Source organism: Chlamydotis macqueenii, chromosome 7, assembly GCF_036417535.1.
Source record: "Chlamydotis macqueenii isolate bChlMac1 chromosome 7, bChlMac1.mat, whole genome shotgun sequence".
Lineage (NCBI taxonomy): Eukaryota > Metazoa > Chordata > Aves > Otidiformes > Otididae > Chlamydotis > Chlamydotis macqueenii.
In genome coordinates this window covers 24,827,735-24,851,905 of record NC_141562.1, presented here as the reverse complement: position 1 = coordinate 24,851,905, position 24,171 = coordinate 24,827,735, and the positions used below count along the sequence as shown (strand labels likewise).

At 43.2% G+C, this 24,171-nt stretch overlaps 1 protein-coding gene across 4 annotated transcripts in view; it reads left to right on the top strand.

Moving 5' to 3' along the window:
- The first annotated feature begins 2,381 nt into the window (after positions 1–2,381).
- The window catches only part of LCOR (ligand dependent nuclear receptor corepressor), a 63,518-nt gene continuing 41,728 nt past the window's right edge, over positions 2,382–24,171 (top strand). The window contains exon 1 of one of the 4 annotated variants that reach the window (XM_086752662.1): positions 2,382–2,478. In XM_086752662.1, the coding sequence (XP_086608788.1) occupies positions 2,382–2,478 (97 nt within the window). The remainder of the gene's footprint in view (positions 2,479–24,171) is intronic. The other 3 variants (XM_086752663.1, XM_086752665.1, XM_086752664.1) reach the window with 3 other exon arrangements.

Sequence of the window (24,171 nt, the reverse complement as noted above, 5' to 3'; positions counted from 1 at the left end):
GTGGAGGCTGTGCACAGAATCGTGTTAGAGGAAGGCCAGGGAGAAAATGTGCTTAAAAGAGCACTTCAGCACCGCCTGGGTCTGACTGGATGGAGGAACATGTTAGGAGTGGGTCTGCAGCCAGTAGGGAAGGGAAATTTGGGGGAAGCTTCCTGAAAGGAGTTAGTGGGAGCAAGAAACCAGACTTGCTCTGGAATGAAGATTGATAAATTTAAGATTGGCATCATATGACCCAGTTGCCTGTCACAGCAGGGATGTGAACTGAGTGCAGAAGAAACAAGGATGTAGTAACAGCTTGATGGCCAACAGCCATGCTGACAACAAACTCACAACCACCAAGTTTATTTTGTGAGCATTGGAGCAAGAGAAGAATCCTGCAAAGAAGAATTTGCAGGAAGGATCTCCTGAAGACCACAGTGGGCATGCACTAATCCGGGTCTACCTGGACTGATAAGATACAAGTTCAGCAACCACTAGATCATCTACCTCTCCGGGAAAAGGTACTTCTGTAGTTAGTACAGTGCCTAACAGACTTTTGAACTGGCTCTAGCAAGAGGCATGTCTGGACTTTGAGTGGAAGGAAGATTCCCCATTGCCAACACAAGGACTCTGGAAATGGAGACACTTAGACTCCAATAGCTCATTATCAGGTCTTTCCTGCTGTTTGTAGCAGATAAATTCTTCACAGGTCATGCCTTCTATTCCTTCTTTCCACCACTAATGGCTTTCAAACCAGGACTGGGATTCCCTGGTCACTAAACCAGGCTGTTCCACTCACGAAAACAAGCTTCGCATTGCCCTCTTCACAAGGAAGCTGCATCTTGAAAGACGCTTCTTGCCTCTTGCTGTTCTGGTTGCTGTCTGTTCTCAGAAGTTCTGCCTCCTACAGTTAGAAACCATCCTCTGGCTTTCTCCACAAGAAAAGAGCTGACAGCATAAGAAATAATCTGTCCTTATGCTACCATTCGGCTTCGGACAGCTCTGTCCTTTCCTTGAAATTTACACCCTTTCCCCACGGGAACTTCCCTGGTACACTGGCAGAGCGATCACTCCTTGGGTTTGCTTTCCTTTTGCTGGACTGGCCAGACCAAGCTGTCCTGGTCTCCTTCTGCAGGAGAGAGGTTCCTCTGAGAGAGACTGAGTCCACTCAGCTGAGACTGCACCTGAACAGCGGCCTAAACGCTTCTCTGCCTACACAGGAGGTACCGTATCTGGGACACCCCATGAGCACTTCTGCATACAGCCAGCTTTGACCTCCCTGCCTTTCAAACTCCCGAATCGTGTGTGCCTCGGCATGGTGAGGGTAACGGCTCTGGTGGTTAGGGTGGGGGAATAAAGGCTGCGACTCCTGGGTTTGGTCTCTGGCCTTGCTGCAGGCTTTGGGGTAAGGTTGGAGTAAGGCATTTCACCTCTCTGAGCTCATTCTCCGAGCTTGCAGAAAGCTGGTGCTGATGTTTTTCTCCTGGCGCAGGCAGCAGGCATCACCCCTGTCCCTCGCCTAGCGCTGCGCTCAGTGCTTACCATCAGAAATGGTGATATTGCATCATCAGCCCCCTGACAACGTCTGAGCTGGCGCGGGAGGGAGGTCTTTGTTCTTGTGGTGTAAGGCTGAAGGGTACATGGACACCCCCCAAACACAGGGGGTGGTTGTGGCAGGGAGCCGTCCCTCAGGGATCAGCAGTGGGATCAGCCCCTCGGTGTATTTCCTTTTCATCGTGGCCACCAAGAGAGGCAGTGTTTTTAACTACGCCAGCAGTGGTTGGGGAGATTTCAGCTCTTCCTGAGAGAGAAAACTGTGTGCCCCGCTGGAGGTGAGGTGTCTCCTCAGAGAACAGTGACCCTCCTGGGGTGGGATGTCCCCTCAGAGCATGGTGACTCTTCTGGGGTGAGAAGTTCCCTGAGGGTCAGTGACCCACAGGGGTGGGATGTCCCCTCTGGTGAGTGATCCCTCAGGGACGGGACGTCCCCTCGGGGCGGGCAGTGACCCCGCAGGGGCGGGACGGCCGCGCAGGGGCAGCAGGCCTCGCCGCCCCGCTTCCCGCCAGCGGCCTCTCGCGCTGCTCCTGTCCTTGACGGGGGCGGGGGGGGGAGAACAGCGCCCCGCAGCGGCGGGGGGTGGGGGGGGGGGGGCGGCGGGAGGTGGGCGCGCGGCGGTGCCGCACGTGCGGGCAGGGGGCGTGCGGGCGGGCGCAGGCGCGCGGCGGGAAGGGGCAGGCGGCGGGGCGGGGCGCGGCGCGGGCCGGCGGCGCCTGCGTGGCGCGGCGAGGCGGGCGCTGACGGCGGGTGGGCGTGGCGCGGCGCGGCGCGCGGCCCCTTCCTTCCCGTCCCTGCCCCCCTGGCCGTGCCCGCCGCCGCCCCCACCCCCGCCCGCCGCCCAGAAGATGGCGAGCCCGTGCGGGCGGCAGCAGTGCTCCATCGAGAGGCGCGGCGTCCGCCACCAGCTCGATTCGTGGCGACACAAGCTCATTCACTGTGTAGGTGAGGGACGGCGGCGCGGCGGGGAGGCCGGGCCGGGCCCCACGGCGGCGACCGCGGGGCGGGGGGGGACGCTCCACCGGGGGAGGCCGTGAGGCGAGCGGCGGCGCCGCGGCCTGCGGGCCCGCCCCCCTCCCCCCTGCCGCCGCCGTGAGGCGAGCGGAGCCGCGCCGGGCCGGGCCCCGCCCTTCGCCGGGGAGGGAGCCGGGAAGGGGGGTCCTGCCCTGCCCTGCCCTTTTGTGCGGCCCCTGTCAGCGCCGCGCCCGCTCCTCCCCGGCCGCGGCCCCTTCAAACTTGTTTACGGCGGGGCCGCGCCCGCCGGCGGGGAGCGGCCCGCCTGTCACTGCCCATCCGCCGCCGCGGGAGGCGAGGCCGGCCCGGCCCGGTCCGCCTGCCCCGGCCCGCCGCCGTGAGGCGCGGAGGGAGGGAGGCCCGGAGGCCGCGGAGCCGGCGGCGCGCCCGCCCCGCGCCCCAGCGGGAGAAGCGGCGGGGGGAGGCGGGGGGAGCGCGGCGGCGGGGCCGGGGCCGGCGGAAAGTTGTGGATCGGGGTGCCGTGAATCCGGAGCGGGGCCGCGGGGGTTAAAAGGATGTGTGATCGCTTTTCTCTCTTTTTTTTTTTTTTTCTTTTTTTTTTTTTTTTTCCACCCCTCTCTTCTTCCCCCACCCCCCCGCACATTTGTTGTTATGCACGTTCCTTGCAATCGAATATTTGAGGCTTTTGAAAAAGATATCCCTGACGCCCTTTCATCTCAACTAACTTTCTCTATTAAAAATATAGATTTTGCCCTTTTTCTCTTTTTCTATTGAGAAATCGAGGCGTTTTTTACGGGTCCTAAAATACGCACAAATGCCAGCTCTAGGCAAGGAATTTGGTGGGTGTTTGCAGAGATAGTAAAATAGGTTTGACAACAGTAGGCTATGAACTTCTAGCATGATCTTAAAGATTTCTAGCCAGAACACTGGTACGTCTCTTCTTGTTTGGCCTCCTGCTTTTAATTGAGCACAAATCCTCATTTTATTTTTAAATATGCAAATATGGCCATAATCTGCCAGTGACTGCTCAGCGTAGGTAATCTGTAATAACATTCACAGATTCACTTTAGTTCCTTGTGTGCGGAGTTAAACCTCTTATTGTCAGTTAGCTCAGCATCCTAGTTCATTATCTGGGATTTGAAACACCATTTTTGGTTACACCAGGAGTTGTAACTGCTGCCGTGTATATTTTTGGCTTCATCTAAATGTTTAAATTTCTGTAATATAAAAGTGTACACTAAATGCTTGTTAACTCCAGTTTAATACGAGCAATTAATTTGTTTTAAGCATAAAGCGATTCAAGGGCAATACATTGCTGGGAAACTCAGACTCTATGCAAAACTGCTGGGTTTTCTGTACAACCAGTTATTGATGCTTCTAGATCCAGTTTATGGGGTTTTATTTTGATTCTAGCTTTCCTACGTTAGGAACATTTTGTTGGCTTCCACCTCTGCTTGAACTGGATTTATTTTATTTCTGTCTTCTTTTCTCATCTCCTCTTACCTTGGCTGCTGGGGATCACCTGTTCTAGTCCTTTCTAAACTCCCTACTTGCAGCATGTCATCTTGTCTTCCTCTTGGTCCCTGCTGCTCTCTCCTTGGCTCCTTCAGTCCTCCAGTGGAGCTGTCCTGCTGCTCAGAGTTTAACCAGATAGCTGTGAGGAGTAAATGGGTGGGGAGGGGACAGAAAAGAGGGGAAAAAAAAAAGAAAAAAAAAAAAAGAAAAAAGGACAGTTTCAAAGTTACTGTTGAAGATCTTGTGTTGAGGTGAAATGCAAATGTTGGTGTGTCTGTTCATTATGCTGCTCTTTGAGAAAATCTTAGGTAGCTAGAGCAGTTTGTGTTATCTACAGACTCAAGGAAAACATTATGTTATTAAAGTTCTTAGCAACCCTAAGTGCTAAAACTTAAAACAAACACCGCCACCCCCTTTCATACACACCCTGTTCTGCTTCCCCAAAGCTGTTTAAATTGCCAGCTCTTGGAGAAGTTGCTTTCTCCTCTGTCTCTCCCATATCTCTTCCTCGTGCTTAAATGCGATACACGTTTTGTTCCTCCAAAAGATTTCCCTCTGTGAAAGTCCCTCTATGTGTGTTTAACAAAAGATATTGTGAATGCTGTTAAGCACAGAGTTGACTGGGATTTTTTGGAGGTAAAGTACAAATCCACTTGAAAAAAAAAATAAAGTCCAAAGTGTAACAGTACTATATGACTTTTATCTTGATGGCACTATGTCGTAAATAGTTTCAGCCTCAAATTGATCAGCTTTATGAGATCTCGGGACCTGCCCTGTTCCTAGTATGGATCTTGCATAAATTGTTGGGTTATATAAGTGTGTTAATTGTTACCTTTTTTGGTTTTGGGTATTTTTTTTTTTTTGTAGAATTATAAAAGGTTGTTTGCACTAGCCCAGGATGTCCTCCTGAAATTATGCTGTGGTCTTAACCTTTTGCCTCAAATGCCTCTCTGTTGTCTTTTTAAGTGAGTTTTGATGATGTTCCTTGAGATTTGAAAGTTGACTTGTTAAATGATGCAATATTTTGTTTCACCTTGGCTGTTTGTAGAAGTCTTTGAGAATTTGTTCCTGTAATAGATACTGGTAGATAAATATGGGGAAGCAGAGCATGGGAAAATCCTTCTTGTTACTTCAGAGATGCCCATTCATATTTAGTTCTGAAAGTAAATCTGAGGCGTGTGGGATTCCCTGTGTTAGCATCATTCCCTGAAAAGTTATTCTAATACTACGCGTTGTGGTATTCAGAAAGAATAAAGCCTGTGGTTTAAACTAGTGCATTTAGCAATAAAAATGGCTTAAGTAATTCACTTTCCTCTCTTGTTTCTTGCTTCTGCAATAGGCTGCTCTGTTGGACTGTGGGTTCATGACAGTTTGTCAAACTAAGCTTGTGCTCTCAAGGGGAGCAAATACACGAGGACTGAAGGACCATCTTTGCCCACAGGGAGCCAATTCAGGGGAGCTATGCTGTCAGAAGACGTGATCTTTGGAGGGGGTAGAATAATTTTCTGCTAGTTTGCTCCCTGAACTGGCTTGCTGGTGGGTCAAGCCAATGCCAGTGGTAGCACAAGGAAGAGGATGAGAATGCATAGCTGGTGAAAGGGAAAAGAGTGAGAATGCAGCAGCAAAGACAGATTGTCTTGAACTGTCGCAGAGTTGCATCTACAATGGTGTCAGCGCAGCTTTTTGTGGGAAGTAGCTCAGGGAACTGATCTGGCTTAAACCTTCCTTCCTTGTCATGCATTTCAAGCCCCTTTTTTTTAGGGGGAGAGGGAGGTGGTGCGGCTGGTGGGGAACAGGTCTGTGAGCAGTTCTGTTGATGCAGTTGAGGGAGCAGCATGCCGTGGCCTGGAGGTGGAGGGAAGTGTGGAGAAGGGATGTCTAAGCTCTCTGCAGAGAGATGCATTGAGTTGTTTAACCACAGCATAGGACAGTAGTCAGGAGTGGTGCACAGTGTCTTGGCGTCCTGGTAGGACTTTGATTCTAGAGATGCCATATGCCAAGTGATAGCTGTTTGGTGCTGACATACCTGCTTTCTGTACTGATCTTGAGGGTTAGTGTCTGTCTTGGTGGCCAGAAGCAGATACCTAGAGACAAACGTGTGTGGTGATTTTTTAAATTTTATTTTATTTTATTTTATTTTATTTCCTCCTCTCCCAACCTTCAGTCACTTGCTGTTCGGGCACTTGCTGAATTGGAAATAGTTGATGAGATCAGATGAGCTAAGGAATGGGGAGTTTGAGGGAGGAGAGAACCCACAGATTCCTGAAACCTTTCTGACAGGCAGTGATAGCGTTGCAATGCTGTGTGGTTACTGGAGTGACGGTTTGAGGTGGTCGCATGCATTTCTACTAGCTGGTGATGCTTGGCTCTTTGTTAAATATTAGCTGTACGCTTAAGAGACTCCCAGACTGAATTACAGCTGATGTTGGGGGCTGGGGGCAGGGAGGGAATGTATTAGTTCTCTTCAGCAGTGATCCTAGTTTTGGGAGCAAAATGATGATTTAAAGGGAAAATCTGTAACATTGACATAAGATTTCCAGTCCTCTTGAGCTCTGTCAGTGTTTCATTGAGGTCCTGCTTAGCTCTTGATTTTTACTCTTAAGCTGTTAAAATAAGCTGAATTTTTTTTTTTTTTAAATGATTGTTGCTGGTGAAATACTGCAACCTAAGTACCTGATCTGTTTCTATGTACTTATTTGTTGAATAGTGGTGGTCTTCTGTGACCTTAGGGATTTAGGGCTAAAGTGTGGGTCCTGTGGAAGAAATATGATACATCAGGAAGTATTAGAAGCTAATATTAATCAAGAGAAGGTGTAAAACAGTTGAATAATTCTAAAATCTTTATTACATTTTTCTTATCTTGATAATTGCTTCAGTATAGTTCCAGCCTGTATGTGATATGAATTAGCTGCTGCTTCCAGTTAGCCATGTTATCTCGTTGTTTTGGAAGTAGGCTTGAGTCTCCAAGTGTTTAACATAGTTCTGGTTCAAAGGGCAGATTGTGTTTCTTTGTTCCAAAATGAGAAAGCTTATTATAGCCCTGACATTGATGAAAAATAATAAAAAGCAACCTATCTGAAATCATGCTAAAGTAAACATGTAAATGTAGGGCTATTCTAAACTGGTATCTGTTTTAGATAGTACCACTTGCACACTGGCTGGGGGTGTATTTGCCTTGTTTCAACCTGCATTTAATGCAGATGCAGCTTGCAACTTTTTTTATTAATAAAGACCCATTGTACAGAAACTTTACAGTATGGTAGTGGAAGGCTTGTTTAAGAAGATCTGGTCTACACACAAACATTTTTGCCTGTTGGCAGGATGGATACAGGGAGGGAGAATTACCCTTTTATGACGAAGTTATGCCATGAAAAAAATTGAAGCAGCTGTCATTTAAAAATCTTTAGTTGTAAGGAGCGAAATTTACAGCTTGATATTTAGCTTTACTTTAAATGTGCTTGAAAGGATGGTATGCATCTGAAGAACAGTAGAAGTTGAACTGCGGGGGATGAATCTAGATCTGTTTCAAGTATCTTTCTGGCTTTACCATAAATCACTTCAGATTTGCCCTTATTTCCTTATTTGCGAATGAAGAATAACTTCTACCCTGACAGGGACAACATCAAACAAACAAAAGCATATTAAAAAAAATTATAATTACATCATATTATACCATCTTGAGTTGTTCTTTTGACTGTGACATGAAATTTTGGAGTAGGCCAGATCACTTGGCTTATTTTGCATTTCAACAAAAATTTATTTTAATTTATGTGAAGTAATAACTGTCGCTGCAAGGTGGGAGGTTTCCTTCTTGGGACATGTTCATCCAGCAGGAAGAACAGGGTTTTTCAACTTAACAAAGAGCTAATGGCATTCAGAGTTCATCTACTTTTAAGAGAACTTCTCAAAATGAATTATTGTGATCCATTCTGTGCATGCAGGAAATAATTCAAATCCACCTAGATAAAATCTTTGTAGTATTTATATTGAGATATATATGTTACAGATTTACAGCTTTGTGATACGGCGCCATTTGAAGAGTACCTGAAGGACTGTTCACGGTTTTTAAGCCATTTTTGACAATTTGTGTTATATACTGGTGATAATCTAAATACTATTATGTACAGAAATACAATAACTGCACTTTAATTAAGAATAGATGATACAGAATCCCAGTTCTTGTGCTCAGTTGTCTAAATCTTTATTGCATAATACTTAAATGGCTTGATACTCTGCCATCTTAGGCTATCTTGCATCCAGGCAAGTACTGTCATGTGTGGGGTGGATTTTTTTTTTTGTTGTTGTTTGTTTGTTGTTTTTTGTCTGAGAACTTGTGTTCTTTCATGATTAATGTAAAATAACAATGAGAATACTTCCTGAAAGTCAGTTTAGGCAAGGTTTGGGGAAAAACATGCATTTACTGGAGTTAAAGAAAGGTAGCCCTCTCATACTGATTGGAGCGGAGGGGACACTACTGCAGTATTTTACATGGGACTTTGCAATCCTCTTCCTCACTCTCCTATGTATGAATGTTTTCACTCTGAAGAGGATGCAGTTTTGGTTCTTGAAGGTTACTGGGATGGATAGTTCTAATTCTCTGAGAAATACAAAACTTTTTGGATTTTCTGGGGGCAGGGTTGGATGGGATGGGCTGAGACAATCTAGGCTCTACCTTTGTCCAAAAGGGATAGTAGTGCCTGTTTTTACTAAACTGACAGAAGACTGCAAGAACAGCTAATCTTCTGGTGATGCTTGGTAACCTGAGTCATCCTAGCTAGGAATGAGATGAGAGGAGAGCTTATCTGAAGCACTGGATGTGATCATGTCTGTGGGGTGAAGGGAAGGGGAGAGAACAGGACAGCCTCCTCTAAAGGCAGGGAGGTTTCTAGTTTGCATCTTCTGTCTTGTAACTGCACTACAGACTGTGGTTATATTTGACAGCAGTGCTGTCTAAACTGGCTTAAATAGTCCCCTCTGTGCTGGCACAACTGTGTGGCAGCTTGGTGAATCAGTTCCCTGACTAGACCTGACTGGAAAACAAGTTCGTGTTTTTTTTTTTTTTTTTTTTTTTTTCTTGCAACATCTGCAGAGGACGGAGAAGCAGAGAACAAATAGTTGAGGCTATTCAACTGGTCATGTCACACATGCACAAATCCAAGTTGTCTTTTTCTGAATAAGTGCTAATATCTACATGCATCATGTTCGATTACAGTAGCAGGAAGATTGCTTCATTCTCCCTCTTCCTTCAAAGCACCATGTGTTATACTGTGCTCTCTCCCTGATAATCAACTGTGGGCTTTGCTTTCCCAACCATGTTGAAGGCTGTCATCCAGTACCTCCAGTAATAAGTTGCAGCTGTATACCACCTCTCCCCAGTATCTCTGCAGGCATCTGGGTTTCCTTAATTCTCTCCAGTAAATCCATGTGGCCTCAGCTTCTTTTGGGAAATGAGAGCTTCAACTTCTTTCTTTTTCTCCTGTACTGTTATTTCCCTGGGCATCTTCGAGTCATTTACCTTTTACCTCAGATTCAATTTGCCTTGTGTGCTGTGTAGTATCATGTGTTCTTTTATGGTGAGTTAACAAAAAAATTCAGCTCTCAAAGCTGAGTAGGAGATTTAAGTTACGCATCAACGCTGCTGACACGTGAAAGATGAAGTGGAGGTTATGGTGTTTCAATGTTTCTGCAGGACACCACTTCCTACATAGTAAAATTGCTATTAGATGATGTCTCCATCTGTTTTTTCCACTGCTCTTACGGAGAAGAGAAAAGATGGTACTCCTGTTGCATTTTCCAGAAGCAATGGCAAAGTGGCTGCACAGGGAAGGCTTGCAAGGAGACAAAGGATGTTCCTTATGCCCTGAGGACCATGATATTTTATGGGAGGGAGAAGAGGGGGAGAAAAGAGGACTGGACAAGAGCCTAGTATTCATTAACAAAGGCAGCTTTCAGAAGCTGAATCCAGCAGTGTGGAAAGACATCAGAGGCCACCAGGCAATCTTAACTCTTGCGTTGAGTTTACTAATGAAAAGTATCCTGGTTCTCTTTGAACATTTTTTGTGAACGCTTGTACTACAGGCATTTCAGTATCTAGCTGGAGAGAAATGCATAGATGAGTCCGTCTGTCTGTAGTCTTTCACCATCCTCTGCTGTCACTAGCTTAGGGTGATGGTCATGTTTCAAAAGTGGAGTAACTGACCAAGTAGGAAGAGGAACAGGCAGTCAAGCTACAGAGTTCTTCATTTCTTGATTTCTTTTTTCGTTGGTTATATTAACAAAAGGATGTGAAAGTTTCAGTCTGCAGCCTGCGATTCCCTACTCCTAATACTTCCAGGCTGGTACATAATGCCGATGCTTTCCACCCTGTTCTCCTGAGCACATAGTGGTGTCAGTCGTTAGGCTGCAGCAATATGCTGTTTGGGTCCCTTTGCTACTGTTCATATGTTACAGGCAGCAGCTTACTATGTTACCTGTGTAATAGACAGAATTCGGCCTACTGCCTTGCAAGGACCGGCAAGTCCTGCAGCCCTTAAACTCTCTGCAGCAGTTCATGTGCACAAAGCTCTTAAATACTCTGCCTGTGCCTAATGCGTGAAGAACCATTTGGGTCAGCTGTGAAACTTTGTCGTGGGATAGCTTCAGCCAGGGAGTCTTGTGGCCAGAAGAGCCCTCTCTTAGCCTGTGCCTTGTGTCCTGCAGTCTTGAACTTCTTAAGGAATATATCAATATATTGAAATAAACAAAATGGATTGGCTTTGTTTAAATGCTTTAAATGCTCCTTGCTTGGCTTCTTTGGCAGCTATTTGTCATTTTCATGAACAAGTTGAAGATAAGCTAGTCTTATAGCAAACCTTGTCTCAGGTTTGGTCATCTCCTGGGTTAAGATTCATAATTGTGGCAAAAGTGATGAAAGCTCCTTTCTGGGTGATGCTTTATCATGATCTCTAGATGCGTTTCTGGAAACATGCCATTGTATCCTTTGTCTGAAGCAAACTTTTTGCAGAGCTGGACACTTAACTTCGTTGTTGCTCTGGAGAAGCAAGAGAATAGAAAAGCATGGAAGTAATTTCATTTTCTTACCTAAGAAAACTTAAAAGCAATCTTCTTAAAAGCAGTGATGCCATTTGCATCCTTTAGAAAAGCAAGAGCATAGCTACCTTATCTCTAGCTTTCCCTTTTATATTTTGAAGTAATTAGTGAAACATAAGTTTATATGATACTATAATTTTTCTTCTGGGGTTTCTCACAAGGGTCTTACTCATTTCTTATGGAAAAACTGGCCCAGCTGATAGTCTTCCCTTCCAAAACAGGCAGCAAGGAAAACTTCTCTTAGAAAAAATTTTGCACTTTTGTTTCAATGGTAGTTTCTTGATATGATTGACCTCACTGCTAAGTAAGGGGAATGCCCCTTGTTGGTTTTAAATGTCCTTTGGAAAATTCTGCTCCTATTCAGCCGGAAGCGAAATGTTTCACTGACCTTAGTGGTTATCATTTATCTGCATGCCGTAGCTTGCTGCCTTTCAAAATATTGCAAGATTGAGTGGAGGATGGAGAAGCGTGAAGGAAAAACTAAGTGTGAAATGTTGGTTATGTGTAGGTTTAGATGAGTACCTGTGCTTCAAAATGTGTTGTGTAAGACAGGTGTGTGCAGAGCCTTCATAAAAATGAAGTGTCAAAGTCTCCTGGGGGGGTGGGGGAAGTGATTTTTTCCCTGAAATGTTTCCCACTAATATTTATGTTATTCTACTTATACTCGGGGGCCAAAATTACAGCAAGTGTAACACTAATTTTGGTATTTCTGACTAAATGCTTAACTACCACCTGCACATTTCTCTTGGGTTCTTTACTTTTCTGTCCTCCTTGTTATCCTATGTATTCATACAAATTAATAAAAATATAATCATCTGGAACTGTTTGGTAAGGTGCTATAAGAACCTAGTTCTATCTTACAGAAGTATTTTTGTAACCTCTTCACCAAATCTAAACCATTGGTCTTGCCTCTGCAGTTTTTCTTTAGTGATGTGCAGCGATCTGGGAGTGAATGGCTTCAGTGCTCAGTTGGCAGGCCATGCGGAGTTCCATTTTGCATATGATCTTTTGAATTCAGCAGGAATGCCGTGTTTATCTCTTGAACAAACCTAAACTGTTGAGGGAAGAACTGTGTTTTACCAGGGCTCTCTTAAATCAGTGGTTTTCAACCTGGAGTTAGCAAGAAGCAGCTATGGAAGACCAAGCCTCTTGCCAATAGTTTAAATTGCGTGAGGTCTTTATGCTTTTCGGGAGCCCACAGTTTGAAAATTACTGCTCCAAATGATTTGTAAACAAGGACTGTTTTTCCTTTCCAAAGTGGCTGTAGGTGTTAAGGAGTATGAGCTGATGTTTAGTCATCTATTAGATTAAAATTGAGCTTTTTCTTTTATTTCTCCTCTCATACCTAACTATTTTAAAGTATATTTTTTTCTAAAAATGGATATCATGGAGGAGACTAACCCTGCAAAACTTCAACTTGAAAGCTAACTTCTGGAAAAAGCTTAGAGTGGTGTTAAGCAGGTCTGTTTTAAGTGCTGCACTCCCTATACTCAGGGCTTCTGTATTTTCCCTTCCAAGAACCTTGCTGCGAAGGCCAAACTCCTGCTACGGAGTTTGTGTTGGATGTAAAGATTTCATTAGCACTCCTCCCTTACGTGGTTGTGAACTTTGAATGCAGGGATGTGAGTGTAAAGTGATGCAGTCTCAGTGCCATGCATTGGCAGATACCCTGAAACAACAGGTAAACTGCCTTTGTGGTCTCAAGAGGACATTGATTTATTTATTTCAGTCATTGAATGTGTTTGAAGTGTGGAAAGGACGCTAAGTTGTTTGGTAATCCCTAGGTGCACTGCTCTTCTGGGTATCAAAGCCCAAATAGTCTCCATCCTGACCACTCGTCCAGCTCACTCTATTTTACTGGAGCCAAAGCTGAGGTCACAGAGTGAGCGTGCTAGCACTACAAAATTGAATATAGAGTTCAGAGGTTACTCTGCTCAACAAGTTACTCAGTTTCAAATTAGATTAAAAATTGACTTTGTAAGTTAAAGATGTTGCAGAACTGTAGTCTACTTTGCCATGGAGGCTGCACTCCTTGCCTATAACAAACAGATTGGTTCTTGTTCCTAAATCATCTGTTTGCCTGTGACTAATCTTGAATTCGTATCTTCCTGCTGCTTGTACTTTGAACTGAATTCTGTGCTCCAAATAAGAACAGCAGATAGGGCTTTAAATTTTCTCTACCCCTCGTAGCCCAAGGACTGCTCCTGCCCCTAGGAAAGGAAATGCCTTATGCAGCTTTATGTATAATTGGGAGATGGTGGAGGGCAGGCATGTTAGGGAGAAGTCAATCACAGCTGCTTTGGTCTATACTTATTGGCATGTTGATGAACTTTAGCAGCTAAATGCACTTGTGATGACACCTCACAAACTTCAGAAAGTAAGCTGTTATTTTTGGAAACTTTTTTTTTTAATGACTAAAACTACTAAACCTACTTTAAAAAAAAAAAGTCTATGCGAAAACACTAGTTCCCAAGAACCAAGCACCTTCTGCTTATCATGCTCATGGGCATTTCGGCATCCTTAAGCCTAAATCCTGGTTTTGATGTTCTTTCCCATCTGTTCTTCTAGTATCTGGAACTTGAAGGGCTTTCCACTGCTGTAAGGGAAGAGGAATAGCTCTTTCATACTCATCTTAGGGAAAGAGATCTCATCTTTAAGGCAGATAGATCTTTGCTCTCAGCATGCCAGGGTTTTCATGATTCTGCCTGTAAGCTGCAGACAGAGCTAATTTCAGAGCTGGTTTGTACTGAATTCAGTGCTGAATTTATTGCATAGTTTTGAGATTCTGTTGGTGGTGGCAATACCTTTTTTTTTTTTTTAAAAAAAAAAAACAACAAAAAACAAAACACAAAACCAAACAACAAAACAAAAAAAGCCCTAAAGAATTCTTGCTCTGAGCAGTGGTTTGCTGCCCTATAGTTTTGCCAGTGCAGCTATATTGGGGTCAATTTGTAAGCTGGATCCTGAAGTCAAAAGTTGATAAGCCTTGGCTTTAGTGAGAGGTCCTAGATGAGGCTGAGCAGGGTGTGTGGGACCTTAGCTGTGAGTGGGCCAGAACGAAAGCCATGGATGTGGGTATATGGAGGAATCCGTACAAATGACGTCCTGTGTGTCTGAGCTAAACCCCATCAATTCACAGTGGTTGCGAAAGGGCACTGGTGCCTGCTGGAGCGGCTGGTGGTTAGATGTGACTATGGACGGATTCCCGCTTTCTGTCAGCGTGGCAGCCAGTGTGCAAATTAGCTTTGGCTGTTCGTGCGATAACAAGCCCACTCTGCTGTCAGTCCACACTCGGCATAGGATTGGAGGCTAAAGCAGAATGAGTCAGATGGTCTTGGGAATATGATCTTACACTTCAGGTGGCCTCATGGAAGGCCGTAATAAGCTTATTCTCATTCTCAAAATGACATGCAAAATACTTGTCTACAGACTTTCAGTCTCCTTGGTAGTGGATTCTTTTACTCAGGTTGCTCCTCCCTGTAAGTTCAGTCTGAGGGGAGGGAGACAAGATAGAGCTGGATGTGAACTAACGGGACATCATAGTCTTGAAATATCCCAAGAGTCTTTCCTTTTAGAACTAGTGAAGGAAGATGAATATCTCTCTAAAACTAGGTCTCTTAAAAATCCAAGTTTAGCGTAAATCAGGTCAAACTTCACAAAGGATGCTTTTAGAAAAGGAGATAAACTTTAATAGCTGTATAATTACTTGCCTTGTTTGAATCCAGTGAAGGAATGTAAAGGTGCAAAGAATTAAAAAGTTTTTGTTGTTCTGCTTCTGAATTAAGTGGACTGCGAGTGCCATACTAAATGGTATAGTTAGTTTAGTTGAGAGATGTTTCTGTGAAATCCAGAGGGAAGAAAAATGGAAGAGCAATCTAATTTAATTTTGCATAAAAATACGGCCTTAAATAGAAGTTTCTAGTGATGTGGTGGTGCGGGGATGATGGTGTTTTGTTTGGGGTTTTGTGGGGTGTGGTGGGTTGTTTGGGTTTTTTTGTTTGTTTGGTTGGTTGGTTTTTTTTTTTATGGGGTGTGGGGGTAAGCCTGACTAAGAGACCTGTCTGAAGGGAAATCATAGCTGTTTAGTTTTAAGGTAATGGAACTACTGCCTCAACTCTGATAGTCTTCCAAATACATCTTAAAGCATTTTTGGGAAATGGGCAAAATATTTCCCACTCTAGGTGAAAAACTGTTTCAGGTAAGTACCTGTCAGCTTCCCATGAGAGAGGAAGAAGTATATTCATCTGAAGCCTTTGCTTATTAAAGTTCTATCATGAAACCGTGAAACTTGGGGAGGAGTGTTTGGGGAGAGACTGGTGGGAGAAGGCAGGCAGATTCTGTGGGTTTTTTTGTTGTTGTTGTTTTGGTTTGGTTTTTTTAAGCTTAGAAAGCCAAATAGAAGTTATCTGGAAAAAGCTATTCTAAAAGCTTACTGTTTTTGTTTAAGGATTAGGACAGCATAGAGATTTGCCTAGATATATTCATCAGAGAATGCTTCTTTTAAGGAAATCAATGACTGTCAAGAATATTTAATAGAACCACATTGGCTTATGAGCCATGAGTTATCATTTTTCCGGAATGAAGTTAAACATCATGCTATCTTTTTTTTTTTTTTTAACTCTGTTCCATCACAGTACTATAAGCAAGTTTGTAGAAGGTCAGATTTCTGAAAAGGCATGAAATTCTGTGTGCAAAATTACTATTTTAATGGAAAATATTGAAATTTATTGGTTATAGTTTATATACCCTAAACTTGATGTCTAGTGTATGTAGAAGATGCTACAGGAAACTTTCAGTAGACCATTTTTTCCCTTTTAAAGAGAGCTTATGCCACAGCAACTTTAATAAAGCATTTCACCCTGACTTTGAAGAAATTGCAAGTCCATCTACAGACCTTGTCAAACTGTGAGAATTTTTGTTGCATTTATAGTAGATACAGGTTTGGGCAGTAACTCCTAATTTCTGAGAAATCACAATTTTACATCATTTAACCTAAATGAGCAGTATGGGAGAGTGCAGTTGTTTAATGCTGGACAATATAGAAGGTCCTCCAGGAAAGGCCTTGGTTCCACTACAGGAAAATAGAATACACATCCAAGGGATGCAGAGCAGCGAAAGTGAATTTTCTTGTAAAAACACAGTTCATGGTTACACAGTAGTTTTTAATCTAGCGTAGATTTAAAATACTGCAGAGAGGAGTGAACATAGAGTCATAGAACCGTTTCGGTTGGAAGGGACCTTTAAAGGTTATCTAGCCCAACCCCCCTATAAGGAGCAGGGTCACCTTCAACCAGATCAGTTTGCTCAGAGCCCAGTCTAACCTGGCCTTGAATATTTCCAGGGATGGGGCATCCACCACCTCTCTGGGCAACCTGTTCCAGTGTTCCACCACCCACATTGTAAAATTTTTTTTTTCCTTTTATCTAGTTTCAATCTACCTCCTCCTGTGTTAAAACCGTTACCCCTTGTCCTATCACAACAGGCCCTGCTAAAGAGTTTCTCCCTGTCTTTCTTATAAGCCCCCTTGAGTTACTGGAAGGCTGCTGTAAGGTCTCCCTAGAGCCTTCTCTTCTCCAGGCTGAACAGCCCCAACTCTCTCAGCCTGTCCTCACAGGAGAGGTGCTTCAGCCCTCTGGTAATCTTTGTGGCCCTCCTCTGGACTTGCTCCAACAGGTCCCTGTCCTTCTTATGTTGGGGGCTCCAGAACTGGACACAGTTCTCCAGGTGAGGTCTCTACAAGAGTAGAGTAGAGGCTGAGAGTCACCTCCCTTGACCTGCTGACCGTACTTCTTTTGATGCAGCCCAGGATGCAGTTAGCTTTCTAGGCTGCAAGTGCACATTGCTGGCTCATGTTGAACTTCTTGTCCACCAGTACTCCCAAGTCCTTCTCCTCAGGACTGTTCTTGATTCATTCTCCACTCAGCCTGTATTTGTGCTTGGGATTACCCCAACCTATATGCAGGACCTTGCATTTGGCCTGGTTGAACTTCGAGGTTTGCATAGGCCCACCTCTCCAGACTGTCAAGGTCCCTCTGGATGGCATCGCTTCCCTCCAGCGTGTCGACCACACCACTCAGCTTGGTGTTGTCGGTGAACTTGCTGAGGGTGCACTCTATCACACTGTCCATGTCACTGACAATAGTGTTAAACAGGGCTGGTCCTAATAGCAGCTGCTGAGGAATGCTGCTCGTCACCTGTCTCCATTTGGATATTGAGCCATTGACCGCAACTCTTTGAGTGCGGCCATCCAGCCAATTCCTTGTCCACCAAATGGTCTGTCTGTCCGTCAAATCCATGTCTCTCCAGTTTAGAGACAAGGATGCTGTGTGGGACAGCGTCAGATGCTCTGCACAAGTCCAGGTAGATTATGTCAGTTGGTTGTCCCTTATCCACCAGTGCTGTAACCCAGTCATAGAAAGCCACCAGATTGGTCAGGCACTGTTTGCTGTTGGTGAAGTCGTGCTGGCTGTCACCAGCCACCTCCTTATTTTCCATGTGCCTTAGCATGGTTTCCAGGAGGATCCACCATACCACGCTCTTTGTGCTGGCACCTTCACTTTGTGTAGAAATGTTGTGGGTTGGATCAGGGAACTGATCCCTGCACTGTCTTGTCGTGTTACCATGCAAATGCAGGATGAGTGAGCATCTGGGGGGGTGGGGAGGATGAGTGGGATCAGCCCTCTCAGTTGAGAGGTGGCTTTATCGTGGATTAAAGTGGCAGGTAGTCAGTAATCATAGCTTCAAGACATTGAAGACATGCTGCAGAGAAGATTTCCCTGTCTAAAGTTCCCTGTCTAAACTTCAGTTTGCAGTATTCCATCTTATAGTAAATTGGCATAAGTGAGTTGTGGAATTTTGAGTCTTCTTGTTCTGCTTCTTGTAATTAACAATTTACACAGTATATTTTGCAATCATACATTTTACATGCACATGCACTCTACTGCTGTTGCATTTTTTTTTCCCTTCCTTTAAAGCACCTGAATCCATGCAAGCATCATTCTGCTTTTGATGCTGCCTTGCTAGTGAATGTACCTCAAGTTGCAGTAAGTCTCCAGTGAGTAAAGATATTTTATCCAAAGTCTTGGTTCTTCATAAAACTATCAGCAATTTACAGAGAAACTGATGTGTAATGGAGACACTAGGATCATTGCTAGTTGCTGTCAGCAAGAGGTGGTTTCCAGAGATCAGAAGAGCTGAATCTGACTGTATCCCCTGGTAGGCGTTCTCATAGATATTTCTTGTTTGTGGTTCCTACAGCATAATGGTAATCTTAATTCTTCTCCTGTTGGATTAGACTTAGTGCACTTTTTAATGTTAGCCTAAAGGAAGGATTTCTGTTTGCCTGTTTGGGTGATCTGTGTATTTGGACTTTAAGGAAATAACAACAATCCCTGCAAGGGTACCATCCACCTTTACGTTTCTGATGCCAGTTGGGGACATGGGTTGGTGCTGAATCAGCATGTTCAGAGGCAGTGCTTTCCCAAATGACAGAGGCAGTAGATTTCTAGCCATGGAAACCTCCAGAGGGTAGCTGACCCCTCGTTGTAGCAGACCACTGTGAAGCATTCTCAGTTCAGTTCAGTATCTTCCCTTTCCACTGAGAAACAATCCCTATATGCGGGCTGGTCAGAAGATGTGTGGGTTGAGCAGGTTTGGACTAAGCTTTCTACGTGGCTGGCCAGTCAGAATGCATATTCATCACAGCTACTGGGATTTTGTGTTTATATAAGGCTGAAAGTTGTCATAGGGCTTGGTTCCAAACAGGAGTTATCAGGGCAAAAAACCAGGTAGAGCTAAGGGCAGTTCAGTACTTGTGCTGAATTCATCTGCTGAGATTTGTCAGCCAGCAACTCTTGACAGTTGACCACGGAGCACAACAGGGCTACATCAGACCAGTGTAGCGCTGGAGAGAGAGAACTGGAATAAGAACCATTCCCAGAACACATCTGTTCGCTTACTCAGCAGTAGGTCCGTTGGCCTTCCATTGGAACTCTGGGATCTGGTCTCTCATGCAGGAGCACGAATCTGGCCTACTCCTGTGTCTTGTCTGTTCTCAGTAGCAGTCTGCAAAAACCTGTACAGCCGCATAGTGCTGTTGACTCTAGCTCCTTTCTGTTCTAACAGGCCTTGGTTCTCCAGCATCCTCACTGTAATACAGGTCTCCCATATTTTTAACTTAAAAGGAGTCCCAGGCGGTTACACATCTAACAAATCAAAGTGCGTGCTGTGTTCTTGAACAGTCTGATAAGCAGTAGCTACACTTCTAGTTCCTAAGCAGGTGTACTCTGGGATTTGCTGGGCATGTTTTAAATGATGGCATTGTTTAAAGCAACACCTTGTGTGGCCGCTTAAACTTTGCCCTTATTGTAACTGGGATTCTCAGCTAGTTAAACCTTTGTCTTAACCCTGAACTGCCGTTTTTATGCAAGGTGAACTTGCAGAAGTTACTTCTTTAAAAACCAAAACAAAACCCAACCGAAAAAACCACAAACCCAAAAAACCAAATGGTGGGGGATGAAATCACTTGTCTTTAACCTTATGCAGCCTCATGAACTCACACCAGGGTAGCTGATGGAGTGCAGGGGTAGGAATGAGTGGTGGAGCAGAGAAGGGAAGGGCTGCTGAACCTGCTGTTACTGCTGAAAGATACATACACTCTTGAGACTGTGCTTTGAACCTGTAGGCTTGATTGGAGTTTGCTTCCACAAGTTTTTCCTCGTGCTAGCACTGATCCTTCAAAAGGGGCGAAAGATTACTTAGATACTTTGTCAACATCCCCTGTGTGAAAAGCAAAGATGTTGTATACAAAGCCTCACGTCTTCCTAAAATGCGTTGAGTTCTCCAATGAGATGACGTGGTTCTTGTTTCTGTACTGTCCCTACAGTTTGAACGACTTTAAAATGATACTACAATACCCTTAAAAGCTATATTTCATGTGCCTTTGGCTTGAGGGATGCCTGGAAATCTGTTGTTTGAATCTCCATTGAAATATGCGGGACTAACCAGCCTCTGTCAAACATGAGGCAGACTGGTAGGAACTGTTCCTTTGTTCTTGCCATCACACCACAAGCAGAAGCTGTAGATGTTCACAGGACAAGTTATTTCAGAAATCACGTAGCTTAGTGGTTGTCAAGATGAGGGAAAACCTTCAGTCTCCTGTTTTCATGTGATGACGATATCCATAAACTGAAGCACAAGCCTTTATGCAGGAGCTTGTCCTAAGATTCAGCAACATGATAGGCAGAAAGATGGCTTCTGGTAAAAAGTGAGGTTTTTGGGTTTTTTCACTTCCTTTTTGATCTGTCAACTGCCCTGATTATAAAGCATATACATGGTTGCCTCACAGAAGTCTTGTTACTGAGAGTAACAAATCCTGCAAAATTAGCCTATTCTGCTAGTTTGGGAATAAAGCAGAATAAATGGTTCTTAGTTTGTTCCTGAAACTATTTCTGAAGAACAAAGATTTGACAATCCTTGAAGGCTGGTTACTTAAACTTCTGCATTTGTATTTATGTGGCTGCTGCAGGTGGGGATTCTCTTGTAGCCTTTCTAAAGGTAGAGTCAGTTCTTTCCTCCTGTTGCCTTTGCTCTTAAAGCTGGATAATGCAGACATCTACTGTGATGGATGAGTGGATGTCATCCTCAGGAAAGTAACTTTAAGGCAAAAGTAAAGGATGAAGGATTTTATTTTTTTTTTTAATAGTAGTTGAACCAGCTGTTTTGGTTTTTTTTCTCAAGGATCACATGAATAAATCTGAACAATACGAGGCTGAGTTGCACCTGTAAAAATGGATTCATTTTGTTAGCTTCCTCCTGTTTTGCACAAAGCCACAAGCAACAGAAGTACTGGAAGAACCTGCTGCGTAGGCTTATGCTAACCGTATGTTAACTTTGCTTAAAAAAAATTAAACCCTACCTCCTGCAGAACTTGATTTGCCATTGAGAAGGGCTTTCCACTTGCTGGGAGTGAAGGGGAATTTTTCAGTCCCTGGCAATTGTGCAAGGAGATGGCTATTGTTACTGGCTCAAAGACTGTAGAAAGAACTTTAATTTCCCTGCTCTGTTTGATGCCTCTGCAACTCCAAACTGTTTTTCAATGCAAATATTCAGTTGACTGTCCACTATTGCTGCTTTTAGGTTTCTTTCATTTTACTTTTTCTTCCCCATCCCTGTGTTTCCTCTACATTGAGTGTTTGAAGTTGTTTTTCATCAGACATTTTTATTTCTAAGCTAATTTTATTTTCTCTCTAGGTCGTTTATGTATTTGTCTTCACTAATGTTTGCAACATCGCCAAACATAGTATCCTCTGTGAATTTAACTAACATGCTGTTTACCCTTTCTTCCAGATCCAGTTTCTGATCCTACTTCCACATTTGGGAGTATGCAAGGGACAAACACATCTCTTTGCGTAGCTTGACTGGATATCCCAAGACTAGGATGTTAGTATACTTAAACAATTTTTTTTTTTTTTTTTTGCATTAAAATGTTGCCAGTATCTTAATTGCACATAGATTATTATTTTTTTGAAATGTAATTAGCTTTATTGGCATTATGCATATTCAGAAGCCTGCTGGTAGAAACAGTTTTTCTGCAGTCTGCCTAGTGCTTATTGGTGACTTTAAAACGAGCACAGGAGTAGGAAGAATTTCAGGGTTGCTTTTTAAATGAGCCAGGCTTATTTAGCGTTATAGCTTTAGCACTCATTCTTGAAAATCTTGGCTCTTTGTCTAATGAGATTAACTGTAGGTTAATCCAAGAACATATAAAATCTTTAGACTGTGTTCAAGATATTTATGAAAGACCACTTCAGACTTCTGAATGCATGAATACAAGCCCTAGGAGAGATTTTTAAATATTTGAAATAGTCAAATATCTATGGAAATACTTGGATCAAATAAGCGTTAACAGAAAAAATGAAATTGCACACTGAAGTTTTTGAATCCCTGCATCACAGGTCACATTATTCTGGTACTTGTAAGGAACCTATTGTCTGGAAGAGTAAACCCTATTTTTGCAGATTTGATAATGCAACTACCTTTAAAATGTGTTTTGTGATTGTGTAGTTATTGCAAAATGAGATATTGCATATTTTCTGTTATGTAAGCAATTGTCTGGCAGTAATTAGCGGTTCAAAGATAAAGAAGTCAGCATTAAACTAATGTGCTATTTTTAAAAAATGTATTTTTTTTTTACTCGGACACCTCTTGGAGTGTCTGATGTATTCAACTGCTACTATGTTTAATTGAATGACTTATTGAAACAGTACTGTCAGCAACTATTTAAATTACTGAAGTGAATTTGATGCTGAATGCAGTGTTCATTGTGTAGCTGTGGATTTTGCAGGTTCCTCTGCACCCTTAGTTTTTCAGTGCACTTCTTTTCTTTTGCCCTTGTAAATGAAAGGAGACTTCTCTTCACACTGTTTTAATTTTGTTTTTGTTAAAACTGTTGCCAGTCGTCTTGGTTAACATTTTAAAGTAATTGGTTATAGTTTCTCTGCTTGGATTTTCATTTTTACTCTCCAGCTCTGTATGTGGGTAATAAATTTAGGTAAGATTGCACTTCTGCTTTGGCGTAGCTACTTTGACAGATGTTCTCAGAAGAACTAGTGCTAGGAAAGGACAGTATTTTGCAACACTTGTTCTACTGTCCTGCTGCATCTTGTTTTAGTGACTGATTCCTTCACTCATCCCTTCTGGTATTATTTCTGTGGTTTTATAGAAAAGCAAGTTTGTTATGGTTGCTTACAAGCTTTTCAAGGGAATTTGAGACTCAGTGAGTACTACAGTTTATCTTATCAAATCTGCTGAAGCACAGTGTGTTCTAGAAGTCTAATATTCCTTGAGCCTGGAAATGTTTTTGGTGTCAAATAATAATTTTTAAAAAGTTGCCCAAATCTGAAAGAACTTTCACAGGATTTAAGGTATAAAATTGACAGTAGTGAGGAACAAGGTGCTTGCATGACACATATTAATGCTTCTTGCACACACTGTCTTAGGCAATTCGTTGTTCACTGCTTATGCCGTACTTTGTTCCTTACATGTGCATGATACTAGTTTTCTTTTAGAGAAACCTATGTATGAAGAATTCTGTAGGGGGGGGAAAAATGACCTTAAGGGAAGATATTTACAAAGTGTCTTAGACATCAACCTGTTTTGTAACTTTGAGTATCTGTTAGTGTTACTCTAGATTTTTAATCCCTTGGGATCAGATGATTAGCGTGTAGCCTGCAGAAGTGCAGTTTGTATCAGATTCCTTCACTGTTTATATGACTGTCCTGCTGGCAGTTCCTAGCCATGGATTAGGAAATCCATTTCTGAGATTTTGCTCTGAAAGCACTGTTACAAAAAGAGCTGCTTTGGATATAAGTGAACAGTGACCCTCCTCTTAAAAGCTGAAGCTTTTCTAGCAAATCAGCACTCAAAACTGTGAAGTGTTTTTGTTGTTTCTTCATATAGAGATTGTTACAGATATTTCAGTCTCCAGTGAATTTAGCAATACAACACTGTGTGGAATGCCAAGCTTGAGAAATTTTCCAGGTAATCTACACCCAAAGCTTAACTTAGATTTTGAACAAAGGACCTGTGGTAGACAGTTTCTTAGAAGGCTGATTGTTCTCCGAGTGTGTCTTCATTTAGCATCAAAGAATTGTTTTTAAGTCTACTGAGCATCCTAAACAGGAACTTTATTCTTTCAACAGACTTGAGGCTGTAACAGGTCTGCTAAGACCTTTTTACTGAGATACCAATTGTAAAACTGGAGCAAGGCTGGCTCTTCTAGGAGGCAGATCTCCAGATGTTTGTCTTTGTAACAGTTTGATGTTCTTGATTAGAAACCTGTAATTTGATTAACTGGGAGCATATACTGAGATTCCACTGTAATTCAATGATGTTGAGAAACTTAGTGTGCAGAAAGTGTGGGACTGCTGTCTTCTCTCAATTTCAGATCGCATACACTGCTTTCAGGCAAAGAACTTCAACTAGACTGAAAACAAAAATTGTGAGCGAATAGAGTGGCCTCTACAGAAGTACAATGGGCTAAATGCTTGACTTCTGTAC